This window comes from Eurytemora carolleeae, unplaced genomic scaffold, assembly GCF_000591075.1.
Source record: "Eurytemora carolleeae unplaced genomic scaffold, Eaff_2.0 scaffold1804, whole genome shotgun sequence".
Taxonomy (NCBI): Eukaryota; Metazoa; Arthropoda; class Copepoda; order Calanoida; family Temoridae; genus Eurytemora; species Eurytemora carolleeae.
In genome coordinates this window covers 17,018-44,627 of record NW_019397706.1, presented here as the reverse complement: position 1 = coordinate 44,627, position 27,610 = coordinate 17,018, and the positions used below count along the sequence as shown (strand labels likewise).

Here is a 27,610-nt window from a genome sequence, read left to right as displayed (position 1 = left end):
TTTAAACTCCAGGATATGACGTCATGTCAGTAGTTCAACTGAACAATAGTTCAAACGAACAATAGTTCAAACGTACCATAGTTCAAACGGCAGTAGTTCAAATGCGGATCCACCTAATTTCCAATCTTCAAAGAATGAAGTTTATAACGACGACATTTATTTTCTTCTTTTATCTTCATCTCCTTGTTTACATCCATAATCAGCTGATCGGGATTATTCAATAGGACTTGCGAAGAAAGTTTTAAGCCCATTATTTCGATCCAATTCGACTCAAATGATCAGCTTTTTCAGATTTTCACCGAAAGTAAGAACGCATTTAAGTATTAAGGTTATTTTACTTTCCATTAGGTTTCTAAATTGTTTAATTATGATGATTATAATCGTTATATATGTTTAAATATACTGTAGTATATTATAAAACCGGCAATATGGCTGAAATATAAGATTACATATTTATGATCTGGATATTTATAATCTTTTCCTTCTCCACCTCTCTTTGCTTTCATTTAGTTTTAATCCTTTTGTTTTATTTTAATTAAATATATGTATTTATCTCTGAAAAGGGCCTCTTATTCAAACAACCAGCAATGGTTACAGAGGTCTTGGATAAATTAAAAACTGTAATTTATATAATTAATTTTTTTGTCAAATAAGTATATCTATCCTAGTGGTGTGGTTGATGTAACTATTCAGGGGATAATGATTTATATTGAATTAATGACATTTTTCAGATTCAGAATGGCTGAGCCGGATTTCTTATTTCTGAACCAATCAGTTGATGAACTAAATGAAGCAAGATCGGCAGTCCAGCTACTGATCATGAATCATACAATTCCAGGGAGAGAAACTGAGACGGGAGTAGTGGAGAGAAAACTTATTCTGAAAGCTTTGAAGGATGCAAATGATATTAGAATAAAGTTTGAAGATTCTTTAAGGGTTTTCAAAGTTCTCCCTGTGGCTGATGGTGAACCTGCTGATTTAAAGAAAAAGGCTCTGGATGATGGAATGGCGGGTATCAAGCTGATATCCAACATGCAGAGGTATCTTAATCTTCATTTACAACAATCTGATTCCGACAAAGATAGCATCAAGGCCAAGGAATCAAAGAATATTGCAGATAGGAGTAAATATGAAAAAACTCAATCCTTAGAAAATTCCCGTAAGCGAAGTAGATTAGACAGTGACGGTGGTTTGGAGAATTCTAAGAAACACAGCGATATGGATGGATACAACAGCGATGTATCTAACTGCAGCAGTGATATATCAAGCTATCACAGCGATATGGACAGCGACAGTGATATGGAGGATTACAACAGTGGCGATGGTTCAATCAACGGTTTGTATTTTCATTAAATACTAGCTGATGTGCCCATGGAGTTTTAAAAATTCTTTAGAAAAAATGAAATTGTAAGTTTTTTTAGCCAAGTTGTCACCCCAAGGGTTCCCTCAAAAAATGTCAGCCAATTTGGTCCAGCTGTTTGGCGAGCTATAGCTAGCATAAATATATATATATATATATGAAAACCCAGCTTTGCCTATATAAGTCAGCCTACTCAAGGGATTAAGTAGTTATGCCGGGACATTTAAAAAACAGAATTTACTTCACATCTTCAGAGTTTTATTTCCTGCCAACCATTAACTTTCCATGTACATAGAGATATATATTTCTTAATTGTTTTATATCCCACTTCATATTCAAATTCTGAATATAAAAGATAAAGTGAGGAACAAATTTGTATATCAAGGGGGGGGGGGGTATTTATTTTATATTCCTCCCATTGAAACCAGTTAACAAACCAGTTATTGTAGGGAGTCATCTATTGTTTTGGTCGTTTCTTCACTTAAACAAAAACATGATATTGGTTCTTTGCTCTCAAATCGTAAAAATTTCTTTTTTCAATGAAGTCATTGAATGTTTTAATTTGTGAATTTATTTAGAGAATTTATCTGAAAACGTTAAGAATGTAAAAGATACCTCATCTTCATACATGGGATCTGCAGTTAGATCTGGTAAGCTGATTATTATGCACGATTTTTCATATTGTAGAAAAATCATTTCCATATCCCCCCTTCAAAAATCTATTTTTTCGCCAAATAATATGATTTAAGGAGGATAAATAAAAAAGTGTGAAAAATCAACAAATAAATTAGGGAGAAATCAAAAATTGTTAAAAATCAAAAAAAATACATCTGGAACGATTCAATTTAAGTACTTCTTAAAATTAAATAATTGGAAATATTTTCTTTATATGATTTTATTTCATCATAAATCCTTTAAATCTTTTACGAACACTCTCTTTAACAAATTATATATTTTATAATATTATATTTCAGGTGGTTTCGCAACTCTCCGCAACCAAAATAGAAGAATAAATTCCCGGATACACGGTGGAGATAACAAGATGGATCTTTCTGAATTTAAATCTGAATTATTTAAAGGTATTAAAGCCGAACGTGTAGAAGAAGCTAATTCCTCGTCCATTATTTATCCCTGTCGATATATCCCCTGTGAGTTTGTCGCGAACACGGAGAGAGATCTGACCAATCACGAAGATAGATTTCACGTTATTCGATTTAATTGTGACAAATGTGAATTTTCCACACCTTCAGAAGCAACGCTGAAAAGACACTGCGAAACTAGACACGAAGGGGCAAGATATTCTTGTGATTTATGTGAGTATGTCACAACAACAGATGATGGTTTAAAGACGCACTTTGAAATGGAACATCAAGGCTCAGGATTTTTTTGCGATAAATGTGTATACGTTTCTATAACAACTAAGAATCTGAAACTTCATATTGCTGCTAAACATGATAGAGTAAGATATCCTTGTGACAAATGTGACTTTGTTACATCTACTGCAAACTATCTAAAGAAGCATATTGAGATTGAACATGAAGAGCTGAGTTATCCCTTAAACGATTGTTCTCAACCTGTCACTAATCGAGCTGTTGAAATTGACCCTGTCAATGGGAAATTTCTCTGTGATAAATGTGAGCAGTCCTATGTCTGTTTAAGTAGTTTGAGGAAACACAAGAAGAACAAACATGAAGGACTAAGGGTGAACTATCCCTGTAATAAATGTGACTTCATTGCAACCTCAGCAACTCAATTGAAATATCATACTCAAAGTAAGCATGAAGGCGTGAGATATCCATGTACTCAATGTAATTATGTCGGAGTTACTGCAACAAATCTGAGGAAACACGTCGAGTGTAAACACGACGGGGTACGATACCTATGTAAGCATTGCACATACTCTGCTACGACAGCAGTTAACCTTAAAGCACATATAGAAAACAAGCACGACGGTGTTAGACATCCCTGTAGATTTTGTGAATATGTTGCATCCACTGCAGGAAATCTGACAACACACGTCAAGAGTTTGCACCGGGGTGTAACATATTCCTGTAATTTTTGTGATTTTAAATCCAACTGGAAAGCTTGTTTGAAAAATCACATGAAATCGATCCATGCTGGAGAGGAGTCCTTTAAAGTAGAGGAGCTCTGAACATTAACTCATCTCCGACAATTTTCTTCTAGTATTGTCTTTTCGTGCTTGCCATCTTTTATCGCTATTTGACTGAAAATTCTCTTGTTATATTTTTTTTATATTTTAGGTAAAACATTAGTTTTTGTTGTTTTTGTTGTTGTTGTAAATACCTAAATGTCTTGTTTTATTATACAGATTTTGCAAATTTGCTATTTTTGGCAGATTATTAAAGTGGAGCTTAAGGGCTTTTCAAATATGTATCATATGTTATGGATTTGTATCACAATAAGGAAATAGAGCCCCCCCCCCCCTAAGTCTATTTTGGGTAAACCAGACGTCAGTCGAAATAGGATTAAAGATAAATAAAAATTAGTTAAGAAATATGGTTCTTCGGAGTTCTATTATTGCCTCATTGACAATGTAATACAATGCATGAAGTAAACATGTAATTTTTCCACCTAATAATTAGTTCAGGATTAGATGGGAAATTAGTTCCAAAACTAACACTTGGCCCATTTCTAACACTGAGCGTTAGAAATGGGCCAAATCTGCAAAGTTATATTTTTCAAGCGTATCCAAGCCGAGTTGAACAAAACTACACCACACATTTATAAGAAATGGCTAAAACCATTTATTCAAACGACAAATGTCAACTTTAAGCTAATAATAAGGTATGAGCATTGAGCATTAGTTTTGATGATTCTTGTTTTTATTTTCGCACAAATCCTTATTTTGAAACAATTACCGCTTTCAGCTCATGTCGCGTTTTTGAAACATATCCTGGTTTTGAGACAATACTCGAATCAATGTCAACTTTCAAGTATTTACGCACGTACGTAACAAAACACGATTTTTTGATAAAGTAAAATATAAACAAAATAGAAAATTAAAACAAACTGTTCTTGTGTAATTAAAAAATCATTACAGCATTGAGAAATCAAAATATTAATTTTATTTGTTCTTTCAATGTTGATTTAACTAGAAATGCGGGAAATTGATTGTTTAAAATGTGGGAAACTCTTATTTAACAAATAAAATGTGAAAACTTAGATTCTAAATATAATTCTGAAGTCAATTTAGGCTTCGTAAGATAATTTTTGCTTTCAGTGATTTTGTTTGCAAGTTATGAAAATGAGTTTTGTTTGAATTGCGGATTATACTCAAAAACGAGAAAGTGGGGTTTGTCTCAAAAACGCGACAATGATTCAAATTCAGGATATGTTCGAAAATGGAGAACCTGACATTATCTTGAAAATGAAAACGGTCAAGGGTTTTAATATAAAAAGAACTTTTTATAAATTTGATTTAAGAAAATAGTTTAAAATACTGAATTGTTGTCCTTTTGATGCTTAATAAAATGTTGGTTAGTAGTTTTGATTATCGACTTTTACTCTGTATATGGTCTGGGATCCTAAAATCCCAGTCTTTCAATTTGTGCCCATTTATAGCACTCAGTGTTCGAAATGGGCCAAGTGTTAGTTTTTGAAGTAATGTCCCCTGGATTTATTATGTGATCAAATGAACCAACCAAATTTTTCTTTCCAATTGTAAATTAAGGAAAAATTGAATCTTTGCTTTTTCTTTAGAATATTCTTATGATCATATGTACAAAGATAGAACAGTATTTTACTTAGGATTCAAGTGTTAGAAAGATTAATTGATCTGTTATTGCAGAAAAAATGGCCGACGAGGAAAATGTTGAAAATGAGGGATTCACTTATAAAGAAGAAAATCCCCCATTTTTGTAGTTTGGAGGATACAAGTACTGGACATAATATGGAAGAAACAAATTTCTGGACAAAAAATGAAGAAACTGATAACAATGGAGAATATAAAAAGAAGATCTTAAAGAGGAATATGTAAAAATTGAGGCTTCAGAAATGTCTGGTAACTTTTTTTATTCATACAACTGTTTACCAAATGGTAAACACATTCTGCGCATGTTCATGTGGTTTTTATGCTGAAGTTTATGTTATTCATGGTCTTATCTATGTTTTCATGTTCATCCCCAAGGAGAGGAATCATCTTAAGTCCTACAGTTACCATTATGCGAGTAAACACTTAATTTACATCTAAGATTAGTATGTGTTTGCTATTTTAGGTTTTTATTTTTACAATGTTGTGTAATATTTCTCTATGCTTCTTTTTATCTTAATTTTTCCACTACTTGTCCAATTTTTTCTTTTATTTTAGTTGTTTATCACATTTTCTAAATGTCAATATTTTAACATTTTTTATGTTACACTGCACAATGGTAAGCGATTTTATCAATACAATGTTACGTTACGACTTTTTTATTTAAGTTTTGATTGTTAACAAGCTTTTTTCGAATTACACGTTTACAAGTAATCAAAAAGAATCTTTTTAAATTGAAGCTTCTCTTGGTTTCTATGTTTATAGGTATCCATGCTGTTTAAGAGGTTGATAAAAATCAAAATTGAAAACGGAAGTCGTCTTCATTTTATTGATATAATCGCCTATCACTGTTTTAAATGTTTAGATGCTGATGCCTACCTAGAATCTCTCAACTCCAGATCTAGGAAATCCATGAATACAAAGCAAAGAAGGACCTAACCCTGTTATCAATGCGAATTTACAGTAACTTCTAGAGGTTTTCTGAAAAGACATGTTGTGATTATCTATAAAACTGAAAGATTTTCTTGTGAAAAGTATAATTATACAGCAGCTGTTTAGGACCAAGTAAAAAATCATGTTCAAGTTAAACACGGATCAGTAACATTTTGCCTGGTACACTTCTGCCTAGTAATTATTCGCCTGTATAACTTTTTGCCTGTATAACATTTTGCCTGCATGACAGTTTGCCTGTATAACAGTTTGCCAGTATAACAGTTTGCCTGTGTAACAGTTTGCCTGCATAACAGTTTGCCTGCATAACAGTTTGCCTGTATAACAGTTTGCCAGTATAACAGTTTGTCTGTATAAGAGTTTGACTATATAACAGTTTGCCTGCATAACAGTTTGCCTGTATAACAGTTTGCCTGCATAACAGTTTGCCTGCATAACAGTTTGCCTGTATAACAGTTTGCCAGTATAACAGTTTGCCTGTATAAGAGTTTGACTATATAACAGATTGCCTGCATAACAGTTTGCCTGTAAAACAGTTTGCCTGAATAACAGTTTGCCTGCATAACATTTTGCATATATAATAGTTTGCCTATAAAGAATTTAATTGTATTTTACGCCTAAACCAGAGTTTCTTGAACCACTCACAAACTTTGAAACAGGAAACCCGCTAAACTGATTTGATAATTCAATTGTATTTTTTCTCTTGAAAATATGGCTGCACTTATCTAAGCTGGAGTATCTAAAAAAGGAAAGCCTTCCATTATTGATAAAAACAACTATTTATCTGTTGGAAATGGAGGCATAGATAGAGACAAACATCAATGGAAATGCTCTATAGAAGACTACAAAAAAAAACCAGAGATCTCTTGCAAGCCGTGGAACGGATCAAGTTTTTTTTAAGGATTTGAGACTACTCCAAGGCAGGAGTACATAAAACTAATTGGAAATGAGTTGAGCAGGGCAGCCAAGTAAATTTGTGTTTTCTATCATTCTATACAGACAAATATGATGTGCTTTTATGTTTTGAGAATATAATTTAAAAACCTTATCACAAATTTGATTCAGTCTCAGAGTTAAACAAAATGTTCTATAGGCGAAAAATAAACTCAAATGTTATAAAGGCAAAATTTTATACAGTCAAACTGTTATACAGGCAAAATGTTATACAGGCGAATGAGTACTAGGGAAAATGTGACTGACTGACTGACACGAGATGATAATTCCTTGCAACCAGTGTAAATATGTTGCAACTTCAGCAAGCAGTCTAAAAATACATTGCAAGAATATTTTCGAAGGAGTGTGATATCACAGTGATAAAAATGTGATGAACACACTTTTTAATAAAAGAACATATTGAAAGTGTACATGAAGGGTTAAGATATCCTTGTGCTAAGTTGGACTATTTTGGAACAACCGTAAAATTTTAAGTCGCATTATATTGCAGTCAGATATGCCGGAGTAAGATTTCCCTGTGCGGAATGTGATTATTTCTCTAGTTCGTCGAAAGATCTAAGGAGACACATACGAAGTAATCATGGCGAAGAGAAATATTATTATGATTAATGTAATTACGTGACCTCTAGATATAGAATCATGGATCTGAAAAATCTGGAAGAAAATGTTCATGAAGGGATACATCCCTGTGATCAATGTCATTTTGCAGCAATAAAAAGGGTGTTTTGAAAATTCATTAAAAGAGTAAATACGAAGGAATCAGACATCCCTGCACTAAGTGTAACCATGCTGCTACAACCGCGGGAAATCTAAAGAAGCATGTAGTTATAATGAATGAATAAGCCAGATCATATTGTAAAAATCCTTGTGATTATTGTAAACATGCTGCAACTACAGCAGGGAATCTAAAGCAGCATGTTTCAGCAAACAAAGAGATAAGTAATACATCTCTTTAGTGGAATGAAACAGAGACCATCGGTTCATATCTATGGCTTTTTTATAGTTTCATAGTCAGCGAGCTTGTATGCACGTTTGTTTGTCATAAGATTATTTTTTGTCGCAGTTTGAGTCGAAATTGTCATTGTCTTCCGTAACATTTTTATAAAATTATTTTTACAAAAATACTAATTTTCTTCACAGTTAGAATAATACTGCTTCAATGTACTCAAATTGGTAAATTAAAGATTTCATTTTATTTAAGCTTTTGGAAAATGATTTGTAGTACAACAGTGCAATATTTTCATATTTTCACAGATGTCCCGAAAGTTGTTTACCCATTTTTACCCATTTTAGTACAGAAGAAACAACCCTAAACTAATAATTGACGGAATAAGGAGAACTTATTCCTTCATAAGTTCTCAGTTTAGGTTATGCAAAATTCATGATGATTACCTCCTCAATTCTAAAATACTTTTTTCTAGAGGGTTTTGTCAAAATATCTAAAAATATAAAAATGTTTGACTTGATTAATCTCATCAAATTTACATACGTTAAATTATGTAAATAAAAAATGTTATTAAAAATCTTCGTTTTTCAAATATTCATAGCAATATGTACTAATGTAGTTCTCTACCTCAACCTAGCAATCTACCTCACGTATTATTTAATTTATGTATTTTATAGTTTAAATTCTTATTCATTCGTTAGAATTGTTTTAATAAATTTCTATGTTTAACTTTTAAATCCTTTAGATCTTGAATAAATAAACTATTTGTTTCCCGATAAAATGAAGATAAAATGAGAGATTAAATCTTACTCTGAACCAGGTACATATTACAGTTGGCAACACAAATATGTTAAAATATATGGGTCTTCTGGTAAAATAAGAATAAGATATAATTTACTTATAACTTTTAAGCAGTGCTTGTTAAATTAAAAGAAGAATATTTGTTGTGTTCTAAAGTAGAAAACACGTGTATTGTTCATTTAAATGAAGATATCATGTGTTCTAAAGAAGAAAACACGTGCTTTGTTAAATTAAAAGAAGAATATATTTTGTGTTCTAAAGTGGAAAACATGTATTGTTTATTGTTACATTAAAAAGTGTTCTAAAGAAAATTAAAGAAGAAGAAACAATGTGCTCTAAAGTAGGAAACACGTACGTGTCCTGTTCTAAAGTCGAAAGTACGTGTATTGAATGTGAAATCAAATGTAAAATATTTTATAGGAAACCACTGTATTGTTAAATAGAAAGAAAATATTATTTGAGAATTTATGATGTTGAAAACACGTGTATTGTTATATCAATAAGGAGAATATATGAAGTGTTCTAAAGTTGAAAACACGTGTATTGTTATATCAAAAAGGAGAATATATGATGTGTTCTAAAGTTGAAAACACGTGTATTGTTATATCAAAAAGGAGAATTTATGATGTGTAAAGTTGAAAACACGTGTATTGTTATATCAAAAAGGAGAATATATGATGTGTTCTAAAGTTGAAAACATGTGTATTGTTATATCAAAAAGGAGATTATATGATGTGTTCTAAAATAGGAAACACGTGTATTGTCAAATTAAAAGTAGATCAATATAATAAAGACGACTTTCTATTTCAATTTAAATAAGTAATACTATAGATATATATATTAATAATACAGGGGAAGAAAGTTCCAAACCGTGATTTGCCTCGGTCTTGAAACTGAGTGTCAGGTTTTGAGACATTTTACAGATTTGAATCTATGATAATTTTCAAGCATTTACAGAATGTGGTAACTAAGAAAAGTTTTTTTGCATACGGTAAAATTTAAATGAAACAATAAAAATGTAAAAAAAAACACATTCTGTTCTGATATCTAAAAATATAACAACTACTAAAATTGAAAAATTATAATGTTAATATTATGTTGTTCTTACAATTAAAAAACAGAAAAATGCGGAAAATTTTTTATTGAAAATGGAGTAAACTTCAAATCTGTTTTACTCTCCTCGCCGTATTTAAAATTATAATGTGGAAACAAATTTTAGAATAATTTAGAAAATATTTTCAGTGATTTAGGCTATTCTGTTAATTACGAAAGTGCGTTTTGTTCTGAATATTTTTAAATTATGGATTGTTTGAAAGTTGGTTTATGTTCCAAAACGCGTCCAAGATTCGAATTTGTGATATATGCGAAAATGTCCAACCCTTGCAGATAAAAATATTTTTTGAAAATCTGGCGACATTAGGGCCAAAACATAATATTGAATATTCTCAAAGAATTTCTAAACTTGCGAACAAATTAATATGCTCCATAAATGATGTTCTACAAATAAGGACAAGAATTTTGAGGTGGATCTGAAGAGAAAATAAGGGGAAATTTGGCTGGCCCCCCTCCACTCGGGCAGCAAACATTAATGCTTCTTTAATTAAAAATTAAACATTTGGATTATCAATAAAAATATTGTTTGAATTCATAGGGTTGTGATGAATAAATTGTAGAAAATTATTTAAATAATGTAATTTCCACATTATTATCTACTTGGATAAATCCGGGTTACAGTGATTTGGTATAAGAACAATAAATTTGCCTTTATTTGTAAATATATTAGAAATGAATGATTTTTTTATATAGATGGAAATGGAAAGATTACAGACCATTTGAAGATTCCAACATGATAAAATCCCTGCAATACTTCAGCCTGATCATGTTTTATGCTCTAACATCGCCAGTTTTAAAAAAAATATTTTACTTGCAAGGGTTGAACATTTAAAAAAGATAGTATTGGAAGGACGATGATTTTGAGGTGGCTCGGACGAGAAATTGTGGTTGACCTTGGAGTTAAACTAACCTCAGGACAAGTTGGAGATAAACTAACCACAGGACAGGTTGGAGTTAAACTAACCTCAGGACATGAGCTAAACTAACCTCAAGACAGGATGGAGCTAAACTAACCTCCGGACAGGTTGAAGCTAAACTAACCTCAGGACAGGATGGAGCTAAACTAATCTCAGGATATGTTGGAGCTAAACTAACCTCAGGACAGGTTGGAGTTAAACTAACCTCAGGACAAGTTGGAGCTAAACGTAACTCAGGACAGGTTGGAGTTAAACTTACCGAAGAACAGATTGGAGCTAAACTAACCTCAGGACAGGTTAAAGATAAACAAACAATAGGACAGGATGGAGCTAAACTATCCTCAGGATATGTTTGAGCTAAACTAACCTCAGGTCAGGTTGGAGCTAAACAAACCTCAGGACAGGATGAAGCTAAGCTAACCTCAGGACAGGTTGGAGCTAAATTTACCTAAGGAGAGGTTGGAGATAAACTAACTACAGGACAGGTTGGAGCTAAACTAACCTCAGGAGAGGTTGGAGATAAACTAACCTCAGGACATGATGGAGCTAAACTAACCTTAGGACAGGTTGGAGCTAAACTAACCTCAGGAGCGGTTAGAGATAAACTAGCAACAGAACAGGTTGGAGCTAAACTAACCTCAGGAGAGGTTGGAGATATTCTAGCAACAGGACAGGTTGGAGCTAAACTAACCTCAGGAGAGGTTGGAGATAAACTAACCTCAGGACAGGTTGGAGCTAAACTAACCTCATGACAGGTTGGAGCTAAACTAAGCTCAGGACAGGTTGGAGCTAAACTAATCTAAGGAGAGGTTGGAGCTAAACTAACCTCAGGAGAGGTTGGAGATAAACTAACCTCAGGACAGGTTGGAGCTAAACTAACCTAAGGACAGGTTGGAGCTAAACTAACCTCAGGAGAGGTCGGAGATAAACTAACCTCAGCAGAGGTTGGAGCTAAACTAGCAACAGGACAGGTTGGAGCTAAACTAACCTCAGGAGAGGTTGGAGATAAACTAGCAACAGGACCCATGTGATATAAACATATTTTATAATTATTTAAGGCAATTTTCAACAGAATCTTATCTGAAATTGAATGAGAAGTGTTTTTTTTATGGGGCATTCTTCGAGTATTTAATATCTGACCAACTACCTAGTTATCTTAAAACCTCTCGCGTATACAAATTTTTATCAAATCCGTAAATTTACTTGTTTGATCATCACCATCAAAACGTTTACACGTATGAACATATTTTAGGTCGGGAAAGCTCATTATAGGTATACTTTTTATAAAACAGCATTGAAAATATCTGAACTAGTTGTTTTGACGATTTTAGAATTTACAAAAATGTCCAATTTCTTTCTTTAATATGGAAATGGAAATGTTAATATTACTATTTTCTCTAAATGAAAACCAGATTTGACAATATTTGAATTGATTTTCCATATTTTATCATGTATGTTCACAAAATGTTGATTTTAATATGTTTACTGTTCAAACTTATTATTAATCTCTTTAAAAGTTTCAGTTAGTCCTATCTCACTGTGAACTATAACAGAGAGAGAGGATCAGATTTATACGAAATTGCAGGTACGACTTTGTGACCTCGTGGCTCCATTTGCTTTTATTTCATGTACAAGTATTAGAAAAGCAAATTTATTTGGTTACATTTTACATATTATTAGAAATCCCAAATATTTTCTGTGTTTAGCTCTTCAATGAGAGAGGAGTTACGTTTGAAAACATGTAAGATTTAAATTTTAAATTTGATTTTCACGTACAATTTATTTTAGTTTGACGTGATCTGAAAGGTCAACTATGTACATTGTACATCGTACAGTAGTAAGGGTTAAATTCTATCATTTTAATTCATATAACGACGGTGTCACGTGACATGTATATTCCATTTATTGGATTAGGTTAGATGAGAGGAGAGAGGGCTGAAAGTTAATTATATTTTCTCTAGAGTTGATTAAACTTTGCTAGCCGGAGGGGAGATACCAGTTGGTAGGTGTTATTCTTAAACACTTTATCGTTATCATTCATTCATCCTTCCATACATTCACCCATTCATTCATCCTCTTGCTAGAGAGGAAATACCAGTTGTGAGATGTTATTCTTGACTTATTCATTATCATTTATTCATTCATCAAGTCATCCTTTCATTCTTTCATTCATTCTTTTTTTATCCTTTCGTCCTTTCATCTTTTCGCTCTTTTATCCTTTCATTCTTTCATTCCTTGATCCTTTCAACCTTTCATTACTTGAGTCTTTCATCCTTTCTTTCCTTGATCCTTTCATCCTTTCATTCTTTGATCCTTTCATCCTCTCATTTCTTGATCCTTTATCCTTTCATTCCTTGATCTTTTTATCCTTTCATTCTTTGATTTATTCGTCCTTTCTTTCCTTAATCCTTTGATCCTTTCATCTTTTAATTCCTTAATCCTTTCATTCCTTGATCCTTTCATCTTTTCATTCCTTTATCCTTTCATCCGTTCATTCTTTGATCCTTTAATCCTTTCATTGTTTGATCCTTTCATCCTTTCATTACTTGATCCTTTCATCCTTTCATCTTTTCAACTTTTAATTCCTTGATCCTCTCATTCTTTGATTCTTTGATCCTTTGATTCATTCATTCCTTTATCCTTTCATTCCTTGATCCTTTCATCCTTGCATTCATTGAAACTTACATCCTTTCTTTCCTTGATCTTTACATCCTTTCATTCCTTGATACTTTCATCCGTTCATTCCTCGGTCCTTTCATACTTTCATCTTTTTATCTTTTCATTACTTGATCCTTTCATCCTTTCATTCTTTGATTCTTTGATTCTTTCATTTCTTTATCCTTTCATTGCTTGATCATTTCATCCTTGCATTCTTTGATCCTTACATCCTTTCTTCCCTTGATCCTTACACCCTTTCTTTCCTTGATTCTTTCATTCTTTGATCATTTGATCCTTTCATTTCTTTCATATTAATCCATTTTCTGTAAATAAGTTGGACAAGAGCTCACAAACTTTAAATGAAAATAAATATAAAAACGGTAGCAAATAATATCGATTAATCTAAATGTTAATGGTTTTTATAAACGATTTCAACCCTTGCATCTCACCCCACTATACCAACCCTCTGGGTCCTGATATATGAATGAGTATTGAATATAAGCCCCTTGAGTGAGGAACCATGGATGTATAAAATATCTCTATTGTCAGTCTTGTTATTTCAGGGGACACAAGCTCCCCTCCTCTCATTTAATTCCCCCCCCCCTGCTCCTCTGCTTTATACCACCCCCCCCTTCCTCTCCGATAGTATCCCCCTAGTGGAGTGTTGGTTTACCAGAACCAATGGTCGGCCAGGGAGGAGGGAGAAGGTTTGAGTACCATTGAACATTCTGAGCATCATCCTCTCACAGAATGTAATCCGCGAACTTCATTGGACAAAATCTCCGAACTTTCCGATCTCTGATTGGTCGAACCGTGTAATGAAAGTTGAATCTGGGCGGCAGGCCGGTACGACCGGAGTACAGGCCGGAAGGTTGACCAGGCTGGGGGGGGCGGCGCTCTCCCTCCGCCCTGTATGCGCGCCCCTTAGCTCTGGGTGAAGGGAAGAGGGCCGAAGAGTAGGTTTAGTTTCTATCTAGTTTGCTTGTTGATTTAAGCAGGGTCTAATTCTAACAATGTTTTCTCTATCGGCTCTACTGTTTTCTCTCCCTTTGTGAAATGTGATGAAAAGAAACATTGAATCTGTAGACGGACTGTTTTCATGTAATCTCGTAAACTAACCTCCCCCCGCACCCCACTCCCTCGCTAGTAAAACATTGAAGTTATATTCCTGTGAAAATATTTGTATATTTACAGAGAAAACCAAGTGTGCAAGTTCCGTCTGCATTCTTTAATCTGTTTTCTCAAATCAGGACGATTTGACTCTTTGGGGGGTTTTCCAGAGTATTAGCTAAATATACAAACATGAGAAAACAAACAAAACAATCCAAGAGTACACAAATTAAAACCTGGATATAGGTTTACAAACAGATTCAGTGTGATCCTTCCTTGATATCCAACCCTTCCTTGATATCCAACCTTAACCCTAGATCAGGAAAATATCCATTAAACCCGTATGCATCTTGCACCCTGAGTTAAAACTGACTCCTGAAACCATGCACAGTCTTTCAAACTCACTATTTGGTAGTCAAGACTCCTACTGGAGAGGAGGGGTCGGGAGTGCCTACTCCTCCCTTCAACCTCTAGGGAGTATGACTCCTAACCTATCTAACTCCTACTCCCCTTATGATCAGTATTCGTCACATCCTGCCGTCACCTCAAGGTGAGTAACCACCAAATCTTTTTAAATTTTGTTTTCAAACTTATTTCGATCAATTTCGGTTTTTTTGAGTTTTTTGGAAAAGGAACTGGTTAACCCAGCGACTAACTTTAATTTTCTAATCCCTTAATCCTTACTACCTGACGGTGTAAATTTCAAAATTTGACTATTTCGTCTTTCACAATTCATAGTTATGGAAAATTAAAGATATAAGGATTATAAAAAATATAATTTGATTCCTTTGTTTTTTTTCCCAATACTATTATGCTTAATAATGTTCAAACCCATCCCATCCATACGAACACATTAAGAATAGATTTGATTTAGAAGAAAAAAAAACATGAAATTAAAAGAGGCTATATTTGATCTAACCAAAATTGAAAGAGGGTTATAAAGTGCATTATAAAAAAGCTTGAGTTAAATATATGTACCATTTTTATTACCATCCCATTCTTTATGTAGAGAGTATTTTATTTAAGCATAAAGGTCTAAAATTAAAATATAAGCAGCACAGCCAGAGAAGTATTTAAGTACACGCCATTAACGTTAATCTGTGTAATTAAAATTGCGGAGAAATATGAATTTTTAATCATCTATTTTATAGTTGGCGTTTATGCATCTTTCCTGGAACCTCTAATCTTAATGGTTTTGTTTTTTTCTAATAGTTCAGTGGCCCTTCTATAAACATCTTTAAAATATAAACGCTTATTTTTTGTTGGAAGACAAAAGCATAAAAAATAGAAAAGAGTAATGTAAGTGCACTGAAAAAAAATGGTTTCTTTACTAGTTTGAGAAAATTCCCGACATGTAAATATAAATTCTATAGCGCTAAAATTTTCATTTCAAAAATAAGTTTTCTTAATACTAACCACATAATATTGTCTTTAAGAATTCAAAAATAAGAGATATTAAGTAATTCTCGCGGATTTGAAGCTTAAAGTTTTTCTATTTCCAAATTGTATTTCGGAAATTTAAAAAACAGAGTTCAACGCTAATCAGTGTTTTTTTTCAGTGGGAAGACAACGTATAAGTTTAGATTTTAATTCTTGTTTTTTTTTCTTTCTTTTGAACAGACTTATCCATAAAGATAGGACTTCGGTACGTCTGTACAGAATTTATTCATTCCATTCACTTTCATTTTTGGTTTACATTAGCTGTTAACTTTATTTCGTAAATTGTTTTGTATAACTGTTGAAAGATTTAACATTATACATACATTGTACAAAAGACTAAATTCAGTTTTTAGAGAGTATTATTGAAAGCATTTTAAGAACTTCATGGCGTCCTCATATTGAACTAGCTTTTCATGAAACTAAGTTTTCCCTAAAAGAAGTTAACCTCGAACTTTTAAATCAAGCTCAGAACATTCCCGTGTTTCTACCGAGTTCCCCAATCAAAATTTGAGACAAATCGGTCTAGTGGTTCATTACGTGGTTGCAGTTTACCTAAAAAATTCTGAACGTTACATTAGAAGCTTGATTCCTAATATAAGTTTTTTGGGGGGGCTTTATTTGGCTAAATCTACAATTGTAAAAGTTGAAAGAATATAAATGGGGACATGATGTGAAAAGCTTGAAAGAATATAAATGCGTACATGATGTGAAAAAAATATGTTAAATTATGCGTATTGTGTTTCATGTTTACAGAGTGATTAATTTTGAGGATTTTATTGCAATTCTGATCTGACAAGACGTGTGAACTTTTTGGGGTTCTGCGTCGGCTTCTTATATCATAAATTAAACAGTTTAAATTCAACTTTAGATAAGCATGGGCGCAACTAGGGGGGGGGGCTATATCTAGGTTCTGATTTTTCACAAAGAATTTTTAAATTTTTGATTCAGTTTGCCCCCCTCCCAACTCTTTCTCTATTTTGCTTGCCGCGATAGTTCTGAGAAGAAAAGTAGAAAAATCTATAAATTATATCATGCCGTCAAACCTTGATATTTTCCTTTGCGCCTATTATTATTTTGTTTTCAATGAAAAATGTCTTTTGGGGAATTTTGGTAATTTTTAGACCAAGACTTTAAGTGAATAAATAAAAATTTGGATACGATAAAAATGTGGAATGTGTAAAGCAACATATTTCAGACAAAAAAAAACACAACTGGAAAGAGAATGAACTAAATGCGGAGACAAGTTAAAGTTAAAAGTGATGGTCTCTAGATGTGTGTTGTATTACATTTAGGTGTTTGTTTACATCAGTATCATCATGCAGTCCTTAAGTTGATTCTAGTTTACAATTAACTTACTAGCTTTTTACATTTCAACAATTTATTAGAATTTTTTAAATCCATATTACTCTTAAAACATTAAAACAAAATATATTGAGAAGAAAATTAAATAATTCTAGTTGAGGGAAAGAGCAGGGTTGGGATTTGTTTTTGCAAATGATCTGAAGTAGTGTAAAGACCGATTTATCACCACGTTCCATTTCACTTCATTTTAGGGACCTCTGTACTGTGTCTGGGGTCAAGGTTGTTTAATATAATAAATTACGTGTGTAAAAACAGGGTTCCCATGAGCTGAACCTAGATTGTAAATGTACCGGTCGCTAGCTTTGCTCCCTGATACTTTGTTTATATATTAGAGAAGTCTGATATACAAACATACCCTGTCACACATAGATATAGGTAGATAGGATAGGATAGGATAGGATAGGATAGGATAGGATAGGATAGGATAGGATAGGATAGGATAGGATAGGATAGGATAGGATTGGATTGGATTGGACAGGATCGGATAGGATAGGATAGGATATGATAGGATAGGTTAGGATTGGATTGGACAGGATAGGATAGGATAGGATAGGATAGGATAGGATAGGATAGGATAGGATAGGATAGGATAGGATAGGATAGGATAGGATAGGATAGGATAGGATAGGATAGGATAGGATAGGATAGGATAGGATAGGATAGGATAGGATAGGATAGGATAGGATAGGATAGATAATATGAAACTTTAAAGGTTTAAAGGTAGAAAAGCATAACCACGTTAAAGTTGAAAATGTTTCTACATAAAATAATGCATTGTACATACTTTTTATTTTTATATAAACCATATTTGTGTTTAGGTATATGAGTTCTCCCTATGGACCCTACCACGGAGTACCCCAGCACAGTGCTCCCAAGGATATGGTAAAACCCCCCTATTCATACATCGCTCTCATCGCCATGGCGATACAGAACGCCCCGGACAAGAAGGCGACGCTCAACGGTATCTACAACTTCATCATGGAGCGGTTTCCCTACTACAGGGACAACAAGCAGGTATAGAACTGGAAACTTGGATTTATTTGAAGTATCGGACCGACCGTTGGGCAACTTTTTAAAGGACGTAAAAATCATCTCTATTTTTTAAGAAAAATATGGTAGGGACAGGGGGACTTTTGAGGAGGAGGTGGAGATCTCATAGATTTTTGTTTTATACATCTAAGCCCAGCTCCCTAAGCTAAGGGGACGATTAATCCTAGCAACAACAGTACTGTACAATTTTATCTATTCCCGAGGTACAAGAAGCAAGAGTTCAAATTCAATCAAATTCAATCAAATTCAATCAAATTCAATCAAATTTAATCAAATTCAAACAAATTCAATAAAATTCAATGAATAAACCGTATTCATAGTAAAAGTACTGTTTACTAAGTGCTAAGTCCATATTTTCTACACCTGATTCAATCCTTTCTGTTCTGTTGACATCTTTGTTATAACCTAGATGTATTATGGAATGCAGTTTTTAAATGCATATTTCCAGAGAACCGGTTTTCCTTTGATATCGTAAATAAACAAAGATCTGTTTTTGTTTATTTAAACTTCAGTCAAAAGAACCGGGTTTCTTAGGCTGATTAGGTTTCAAAGTTTAATCAAATGATTCCCAGCCGGATTTATTGGAAAGAAAGCTACAACTGTAACTTTAAGAAGAGGTTGAACTAGGTTAGTTTATAGTTGAGAAGGATTAGTTTTTAAACCATGGTCAATGTCCACTCACTTCTAAAAGTTACTGTAGGTCCATACTTAACTAAATATATCGTCTATAACCCATTATCTTTTTCATGGTTTGGTTTTTCATCCTTTCCACACACCTAGGTTTGGTTTTCATCCTTTCCATAAACCTAGGTTTGGTTTTCATCCTTTCCACAAACCTAGGTTTGGTTTTCATCCTTTCCACAAATTTGTAGGTTTGGTTTTCATCCTTTCCACAAATCTATAGGTTTGGTTTTCAATTTCATCCTTTCCACTAATCTATAGGTTTGCTTTTCATCCTTTCCACAAATCTATAGGTTTGTTTTTTCATCCTTTCCACACACATAGGTTTGGTTTTCATCCTTTCCACAAATCTAGGTTTGTTTTTTATCCTTTCCACAAATCTGTAGGTTTGGTTTTCATCCTTTCCACAAATCTATAGGTTTGGTTTTCATCCTTTCCGCAAACCTAGGTTTGGTTTTCATCCTTTCCACAAATCTATAGGTTTGGCTTTCATCCTTTCCACAAACCTAGGTTTGGTTATTATCCTTACCACAAATCTATAGGTTTGGTTTTCATCCTTTATTTACACAAACCTAGGTTTGGTTTTCATCCTTTCCACAAATCTATAGGTTTGGTTTTCAACCTTTCCACAAACCTAGGTTTGGTTTTCATCCTTTTCACAAATCTGTAGGTTTGGTTTTCAGCCTTTCCACAAATCTTAAGGTTTGGTTTTCAACCTCTCCACAAATCTAGGTTTGGTTTTCATCCTTTCCCACCTCTTCTAGAATCTTTTCTATTTCTTCTCTCCCCCCCTCCCCCCTCCACTCATCTCCGAATTCACTCTCCCATGCCTCTAATATACAGAATCTTCTTAGACATCCCTTTCATGCCTTCTTCTCTCACCCCCCTCCCCTCTTCTCCGTATTCCCTCTCCCATTCCTTTTCTAGAATCTTCTTAGACACCCCTTTCACCTTCTTCCCCAATCCCTCACCCAACTCTTCCAGAATATTTTTGACATCCCTTTTACATTCTTCTACCCCCCCCCCCTCGCCCATTCCTCTTTTTCATATTCCCCTTCACACCGGTCTGTTAAGACTAAATTTGTAAAAAAAAACTCCGCTTCACATTTAGGAAATATTTGACCGACAGGCTCATTCTACAGTACAGGGTCAGTAAATAAACATGACACTGCATTTTTGGTACTTAATTTATTTCTAGAGGGTAAAGCATTCAAGGGTAATCCCCCCACTCTACAACTCCCTTTAAACCGTAAAATTTCTCCCCCCCCCCCTTAAAATCTGTAGTTGCGCCTTTGTAAACTACGATAAATTAATATTGTATAAGTCTAGGTGAATCCCAGCTGACAGAAACTGTCCCTAAATCTGTCAAAATTTCAAACATGTCATACTTCATTAACTTAACACCGCGCGGTAATTTAAAATCATCAATTCACACCGCGGCTAGTTTCAAAACTTTATATGGAAAATTTAATGTTATACTGAAAGTAATTTCAAAACCTTTTTGCCATTTTGAAAATTATTTACTCGAAGGAATTAGTTTTAGTTCCTTCGTCAGATAAAACTCTCCTACTTACTGATCGGTAACGTTATCAACGATATCTTCAAAGTTTAAAGGGTACCGTGGTGAATCGGACATGTCACTCTATAGAAATTACGTCGACAATCCCTTTAAGGCCGTAGTTAAAAGTTGGTTTTAAATATAAAAAAGTCTTCCTAATACACTGTAAACTCCGGTTCTTTTCTAGTACTGGGCCGACTTTTAACCAGCTAGAGGAAGCTGTACAGTACAATAACAGACTAAGTTAGGCAAAACGCGACGGTACACCAAATGAATGATCCACATGTAGTGAAATTTATGTGTAAAGAAGTTTGAAATGTATTTTCACTTATAAATACTGTGGTTTAAAGTTAGAAAATATTGGCGTTTATAAAAATATATTTCAGGGTTCAAATATATCTAAAAATAGACACTTCAACGTGAGGGGTGGAAAGAGCTGTCTGAAAAATGGGAATTTAATCCCAATTTCAATTCCCTGGGGATGGGTTGCTGGGGAAAACTTCCCCCGTATTGGTGGCGATGGGGATATTGAGGTTTAGGGAGGGGGGAGGTGAGAAAATGATTGACAGAGGGGGGTAAGGGAGGGGCCGGAAGGAAGTAGGGATGACACGGGGGGGAGGCAGGGGGCATCTCGGAAGGAGGAGATTAAGTCAAGGAGAAAATTGGTGATAAATCATGTTATACATATTTGAGTATCAAGTGGCGAAATATTATATTTTAATGATGAAATCTGTAAAAGTAATTACACACATTACACAGTTAGAACTCAGGCTTTTTGTCTTGAGAGAATATCTCTTTTTTGCCAGTTTATGCATAGTTAAATTGTGTGATTTATTAGGGTTAGTTGTTGACTTAATATAAACAAACGGAGATGAATGAACGCCACGAAATCAATTTTCTAATTCCTATATCTTTGCAACCAGCTAGTGTAGACCTAGGATATTTTAAGCTTTGAATATTTAATCTAACATAAATTATAGTGTCAAATATCAGAGGTCTGCAGAATCTGGTTGCAAAGATGTAGGAATTAGACAATAGGCCCTGTAAGCGTAATTTCAAGTGAACCTCCGATTTACAACGGTACCCTTTGTAGCTTTGTCTGATCAAGTATGAAACATATATCAATGCTTATAATTTCGAAAACTAATTATTTTCAATTGTGGTACAAAAGTGATTTGCGAATTTCTACTGCAGGAAATTTATGGGAATTATCAGAATCAAACACTTTTAACCTAATAAAAGGACACTATCTTTTACATTATTCATCAGATAAATATGTTAAGGGTACTGTTACCTTCTTTGCATTGAGGGTCAGTTGAAATTACGCTTATTGTCCCTTTACCATCATATTTACAGGGTTGGTAGAACTCTATCCGACACAATCTATCCCTTTACCATCATATTTACAGGGTTGGTAGAACTCTATCCGACACAATCTATCCCTTTACCATCATATTTACAGGGTTGGCAGAACTCTATCCAACACAATCTATCCCTTTACCATCATATTTACAGGGTTGGCAGAACTCTATCCAACACAATCTATCCCTTTAACTCTATCCGACACAATCTATCCCTTTAACTCATCATATTTACAGGGTTGGTAGAACTCTATCCGACACAATCTATCCCTTTAACTCATCATATTTACAGGGTTGGTAGAACTCTATCCAACACAATCTATCCCTTTAACTCATTATATTTACAGGGTTGGTAGAACTCTATCCGACACAATCTATCCCTTTAACTCATCATATTTACAGGGTTGGCAGAACTCTATCCGACACAATCTATCTCTGAACGAATGCTTCGTGAAGGTAGCGAGGGATGATAAGAAGCCTGGGAAGGGATCCTACTGGTGCCTAGACCCTGATAGCTATAATATGTTTGATAACGGATCCTTTCTCAGGAGAAGGAAACGTTTTAAGAAGAAGGATGGAAAATATGTGGTGAGTTTTAGATTTTTCTGTACTTTATCATTCTAAATCATTCTAATCCATTCTTCCGTCCCACATTCGATATATCAGTAGATACTCAGTTCTTTTTCTCTCTTTCAAGACACTTTATTTGTTCTATTGATACAAAAATTAATCAACAATATATTTGCTTCAATAAATTAAAAACTCCACAACAGTGAAGGACAACTTTTTGCATCAATATGTTTAAACACCACAGATTATTATTTTTTCCGATTCAATATTCTTATTTTAGTCTTTCCCATTCTTAAATCCGTCGTATTCATACAGTCAGTTCCCTTTTATAGTTTCTCTCTATTTATTCCGATCCGTTCTACTTCTTCTCTTGTCTTCACATTTTATTTTATTTCTTGTTCCTCCTTCTCTTCCTTCTCCTCCATCTCCTCCTTTAACTAGGGCTAAAAATCTCCATGCTGCTTGTTTATCTTTACTTCTCTCACCTAGAGGATTTAAACGTCCCAATCTGAATTTTCTTCCTATTCCCTGTCATGTCGGCCCTTCAAGGGGAAATTCGAAGAAAACTTAATTGATGATTTAAAAGGTATTAATGCCCTTCTGCAGTCTACCCCTCCCATAAGTTACCGCCAGAATTCCTAAGTTTCTGCCCCCTCCCCCCCCNTCCTACTCATCAAACCTTTCTTCTTGAAGAAGGTAACTCTTAACCCATTTAATTACGGTTCTTCCATCTTCCTCCCCATTCACACTTCATCCCCCCACCCTTGGCAAAATTCTTCCGTTTCCCTCTTCCCCTCTTTCATCCTTCATATTTATTTCATATTTTTATTCAACTACAAAGCACGAGATAATACAAATAAAAAAATCACAATTTACTATGTAGTTTGGACCCGCCTAATCAGAGTAGGTTGTTTTAATTGGTTGGCCCACTACCTCTTATACCCTTCCCACCTCTCATCATTCTCTTCTTTGATCCTTATCCACAATTCATCCTTCTCCTCATTCATCCTTCTCTTCTTTCATTCTTCGCAACATTCATCCTTCTCCTCTTTCATCTTTTCCCTCTTTCATACTTCTCCTCATTCATTCTTCTGCTCTTACATTCTGATCCTCTTTCATCTTTCCCTTTTTATATTCCCTTTTTTTCATCCTTCCCTCGATTTCATCCTTCCATCCCCTCCCAGACATATAGTTTCCCCCTTCCAATTAGTTTCCAGATATACAGGTAGTAGAGTAGATTGTTTATACTTATTCTTAGACAAGCATTCTCATTTACACCTTCCTACTCATCCTTCCTACTCATCCTTCCAACTCATCCTTCCTACTCATCCTTCCTACTCATCGTTTCTACTCATCCTTCCTACTCATCCTTCCTACTCATCCTTCCTACTCATCCTTCCTACTTATCCTTCCTCTTCATACTCATCCTTCCTACTCATCCTTCCTACTCATCCTTCCTACTCATCCTTCCTACTCATCCTTACTACTCATACTTTCTACTCATCCTTCCCACTCATCCTTCCTACTCATCCTACCTACTCATCCTTCCTACTCATCCTTCCTACTCATCCTTCCTACTTATCCTTCCTATTTATCCTTCCTACTCATCCTTCCTACTCATCCTTCCTACTCATACTTTCTACTCATCCTTCCTACTCATATTTCCTACTTATCCTTCCTACTCATCCTTCCTACTCATCCTTCCTACTCATCCTTCCTACTCATCCTTCCTACTCATATTTCCTGATCATTTTTCTAACTCGTCATTCATCCTCTACCTTTCTACTCTTTCTTTGACCTTCATCCTTCCTACTCATCTTTCCTACTCATCCTTACTACCCATCCTTCTAGCTCATTTTTCAAACTCGTCCTTCATCCTCTCCCTTCATACTCATCCTTCCCCCTCAGCCTTTCCCCTCATCTTTCCTACCCATCTTTCCTTCCAACTCACTCTTCCTGTTCATTCTTCCTATTTATTCTTCTAACTCACCCTTCCCACTCATCCTTCCAACTCACCCTTCCTGTAACTTAAGCTTAAGAATGGAAATTAATAGAAGCCAGAACTGATGAGAAATAGCAGAAGGTCGACAAAAATGAAAGATGAGAAAAGACGATGATATGTGTAGCAGTAGGGTAGCTAGCACCTTATGTTTTATATTAAGAAGTTGTAAAATTGTTAAATAAAAAATCTAGGTCATCCTCACACTGTAATAATTAGATGCAGTAAACCTTAATGGAGGTGCTAAAACCCAGGAAAGGAACTGTTCAATTCATAACACTTGGATACAAAACTGTTCAATTCATAACACTTGGATACAAAACTGTTCAATTCATAACACTTGGATACAAAACTGTTCATAACACTTGGATACAAAAATGTTCAATTGATAAGACTTGGATACAAAACTGTTCAATTCATAACACTTGGATACAAAACTGTTCAATTCATAACACTTGGATACAAAACTGTTCAATTCATAACACTTGGATACAAAACTGTTCAATTCATAACACTTGGATACAAAAATGTTCAATTGATAAGACTTGGATACAAAACTGTTTAATTCACAACACTTGGATACAAAACTGTTCAATTCATAACACTTGGATACAAAACTGTTTAATTCATAACACTTGAATACAAAACGTGTTATTCATGATAGTTGATATAAAACTATTTTATCTATTATACTTGGTTTCAAAATAGTAATTAAAAATAACAGTAAATACCATTAAAACCTACAAATGCTAATTAAAATTTTATAAAATAATTACTCAAAATATCTTTCCCATCCTTTTAAAATCCCCCTACTCCCCTCCCCTCCTTCTTGTCTTAACCTCCCTTTACAGTCTGCTAGTTCATAGGATTCATCTTTATTATCTGCTAGTTCATAGGATTCATATTTACAAACTTCTAGTTCAAAGGATTCATATTTACCATCTGCTAGTTCATAGGATTCATATTCGCCATCTGCTAGTTCATAGGATTTATATTTACCATCTGCTAGTTCATAGGATTCATATTCACAGTCTGCTAGTTCATAAGATTCATGCATAATTACTGTCTGCTAGAATTCATAGGATTCATAAAAACAGTCTGTATCTATCTATTTATCTACCTATCTATCTATGTATATATCTATCTATCTATTTATCTACCTAATATCTATTTATTTATCCTCCTATGTATCTATTTATCTACCTATCTATTTTATCTTGTTTATAAAGAGAAAATTAAATATGTATTGATTCTTTTCCAAAATATTTTATTTTATGTGATCAAATTGCATAGCCTATTTTTATTCCTCCTCTGATTTCTTTAGCAGTTAAATATTGAGCTAAGATACCTAGAGGAGACGAATGGTAATCCCCTGTTCCCCTAGCTTTTATTCTTCTTTTTACATGCTTCCTTCTAAGAGGCGGGAAGGGGGGGGTACAATATATAAATATTTCAAATTCCTACTCTAAATTTTTACTTTTTTTAAAATTATCGATCATATACCTATAGTTTCTGATATTTTGTAGATTATTGCTTTTTCCTGTCTTTCCTTCCAGTTCTTTTCCTCCTTTGTTCAAGCGAGTTTTTTCTCTTGATTCACAATCTATTCGTCTATCTATCAATTTGTCTTTCTGTCTATCTATTTATCTGCCTATATGTCTAGAATCTACATCTATCAATCAATCAGTCTATATATCTATCTTTCTATTTTCTATTTCATCTATCTATAGTTCTGCCTCTCTGTTCGTCAATCTATCTGATTGTCTGTCTATCTATTTTCATGTTTGTCTATCTATTTCTGTCTGTCTGTCTGGCTGGCTATTTGTCTGCTACCCCTGATCTGTCAACTAGAAAATTTGTGAAGCTTTAAAATCTCAATTTTCACATTTTCACCTTTTAATTGGTTTGGTGTTGCAGGAGAAGGAGGAAATATTGAAGAGCAGGGGACAGCTGCACAACACAGGGGGTCTGACAGATTCACCAGGGGGTCAGGCCCAGGGGGTCAATACAGGGAGACATAGATCCCCCCCTCCAGGGAAGAGAGACTCTAAGAAATGTGAGACCCCTCTGAAACACGAGTTGGTGAACTCCTATCCGCCCCTCTCCGCCTCCAAGCTAAAGATTGAACCTGGAGATAGTCCTGAGGATTGTGGTTTAGCTGATGAGCTTGCATCAAGGAGACTTATTGATCAAAACCATTCTCCGGGCAAAGAATCTCTTTTGCCCTCTAGTCACGCTTACCTGGGCAAAGATGAGCTAAGTGGTCATTTACTCAGTCACGTTCACATGTCCGGAATGTCCCTAGAACCGTCGCTGCAACAAATGGCGGATGTCGCCGCCGGTTGCAACAATTTTTCAGTCGACAGTCTGATGACGACAACACGGGACGGGAGTCCGGATCCACGCGTTTCCGGCTTACAGGATATGACTGGATACTCCCACTACTCCCCCTGTCTGTACCCAACCAACTCCAGTATAGAGGAGTTATCAAATATGACCGCAGGGTGTCTCCCCCAGTCCTTGATGTCCTCCGCATATTCTCGGTCAAACTGGTACTCCATGCCGGGGGGACATTCCCCAACCCAACCCGACCATTCTTATCAGCCTAGGGAATATTTTGAAGGGGTGGGGAAACCCCCCAGTCCAGGAGCATGCACCCAAGCCCCCTACAGAACCCCACCCTATAGATCCTACTACCCTCATCAAGATTGTGAGAAATATTAAACTGTACAGTGTACAATGTACAATGTACAAATCTATACAGTACTGTACATAGCTGGACATTAAAAGCTATCTCTACAGCAATATGCCAAATTAATCAAGCTGCAATTTTAGCCTAATATATATATAAATATATTAGGCCTATAATATATATAAATATATTAGTGAATTAGAAATATATTTGCAGTTCAACCATGATGTATCCATGTAAGGAAATCCTTCGTCGTGTTAACAGAGCCAAAAGCTGAGGTTATATTGTTCATGTGATAAAATTTAAATCAATTATTTA

The 27,610-nt window shown here is 34.4% G+C and overlaps 3 protein-coding genes across 10 annotated transcripts; all 3 read left to right on the top strand.

Moving 5' to 3' along the window:
* Nucleotides 1-220: 220 nt before the first annotated feature.
* Nucleotides 221-5,284, top strand: LOC111715557 (zinc finger Y-chromosomal protein 2). Its single transcript, XM_023490910.1, has 5 exons — nucleotides 221-304; nucleotides 732-1,336; nucleotides 1,939-2,010; nucleotides 2,335-3,931; nucleotides 5,081-5,284. Exons 2-4 carry the CDS (start codon nucleotides 739-741, stop codon nucleotides 3,510-3,512), a joined length of 1,848 nt encoding a protein of 615 aa, XP_023346678.1. The 5' UTR covers nucleotides 221-304; nucleotides 732-738; the 3' UTR covers nucleotides 3,513-3,931; nucleotides 5,081-5,284.
* Nucleotides 5,285-8,762: 3,478 nt separating this feature from the next.
* LOC111715558 (forkhead box protein C1) lies at nucleotides 8,763-27,604 on the top strand. Of its 8 annotated transcripts, none has more exons than XM_023490914.1 (7): nucleotides 8,786-8,800; nucleotides 10,760-10,841; nucleotides 12,329-12,396; nucleotides 12,773-12,813; nucleotides 18,200-18,395; nucleotides 22,434-22,619; nucleotides 26,518-27,604. In XM_023490914.1, the coding sequence occupies exons 5-7, from the start codon at nucleotides 18,204-18,206 to the stop codon at nucleotides 27,322-27,324; spliced, it is 1,185 nt and encodes a 394-aa protein (XP_023346682.1). In that variant the 5' UTR covers nucleotides 8,786-8,800; nucleotides 10,760-10,841; nucleotides 12,329-12,396; nucleotides 12,773-12,813; nucleotides 18,200-18,203; the 3' UTR covers nucleotides 27,325-27,604. The 8 variants fall into 8 exon arrangements, with proteins under 8 accessions (XP_023346684.1, XP_023346682.1, XP_023346681.1 ...); XM_023490913.1 differs by having other exon boundaries at nucleotides 12,726-12,813; XM_023490917.1 differs by lacking the exon at nucleotides 8,786-8,800 and having other exon boundaries at nucleotides 10,723-10,841; nucleotides 12,726-12,813.
* On the top strand, nucleotides 10,749-11,842 carry LOC111715559 (collagen EMF1-alpha-like). Its single transcript, XM_023490920.1, has 4 exons — nucleotides 10,749-10,841; nucleotides 10,892-11,107; nucleotides 11,270-11,539; nucleotides 11,702-11,842. The coding sequence occupies exons 1-4, from the start codon at nucleotides 10,749-10,751 to the stop codon at nucleotides 11,840-11,842; spliced, it is 720 nt and encodes a 239-aa protein (XP_023346688.1).
* Nucleotides 27,605-27,610: the final 6 nt, after the last annotated feature.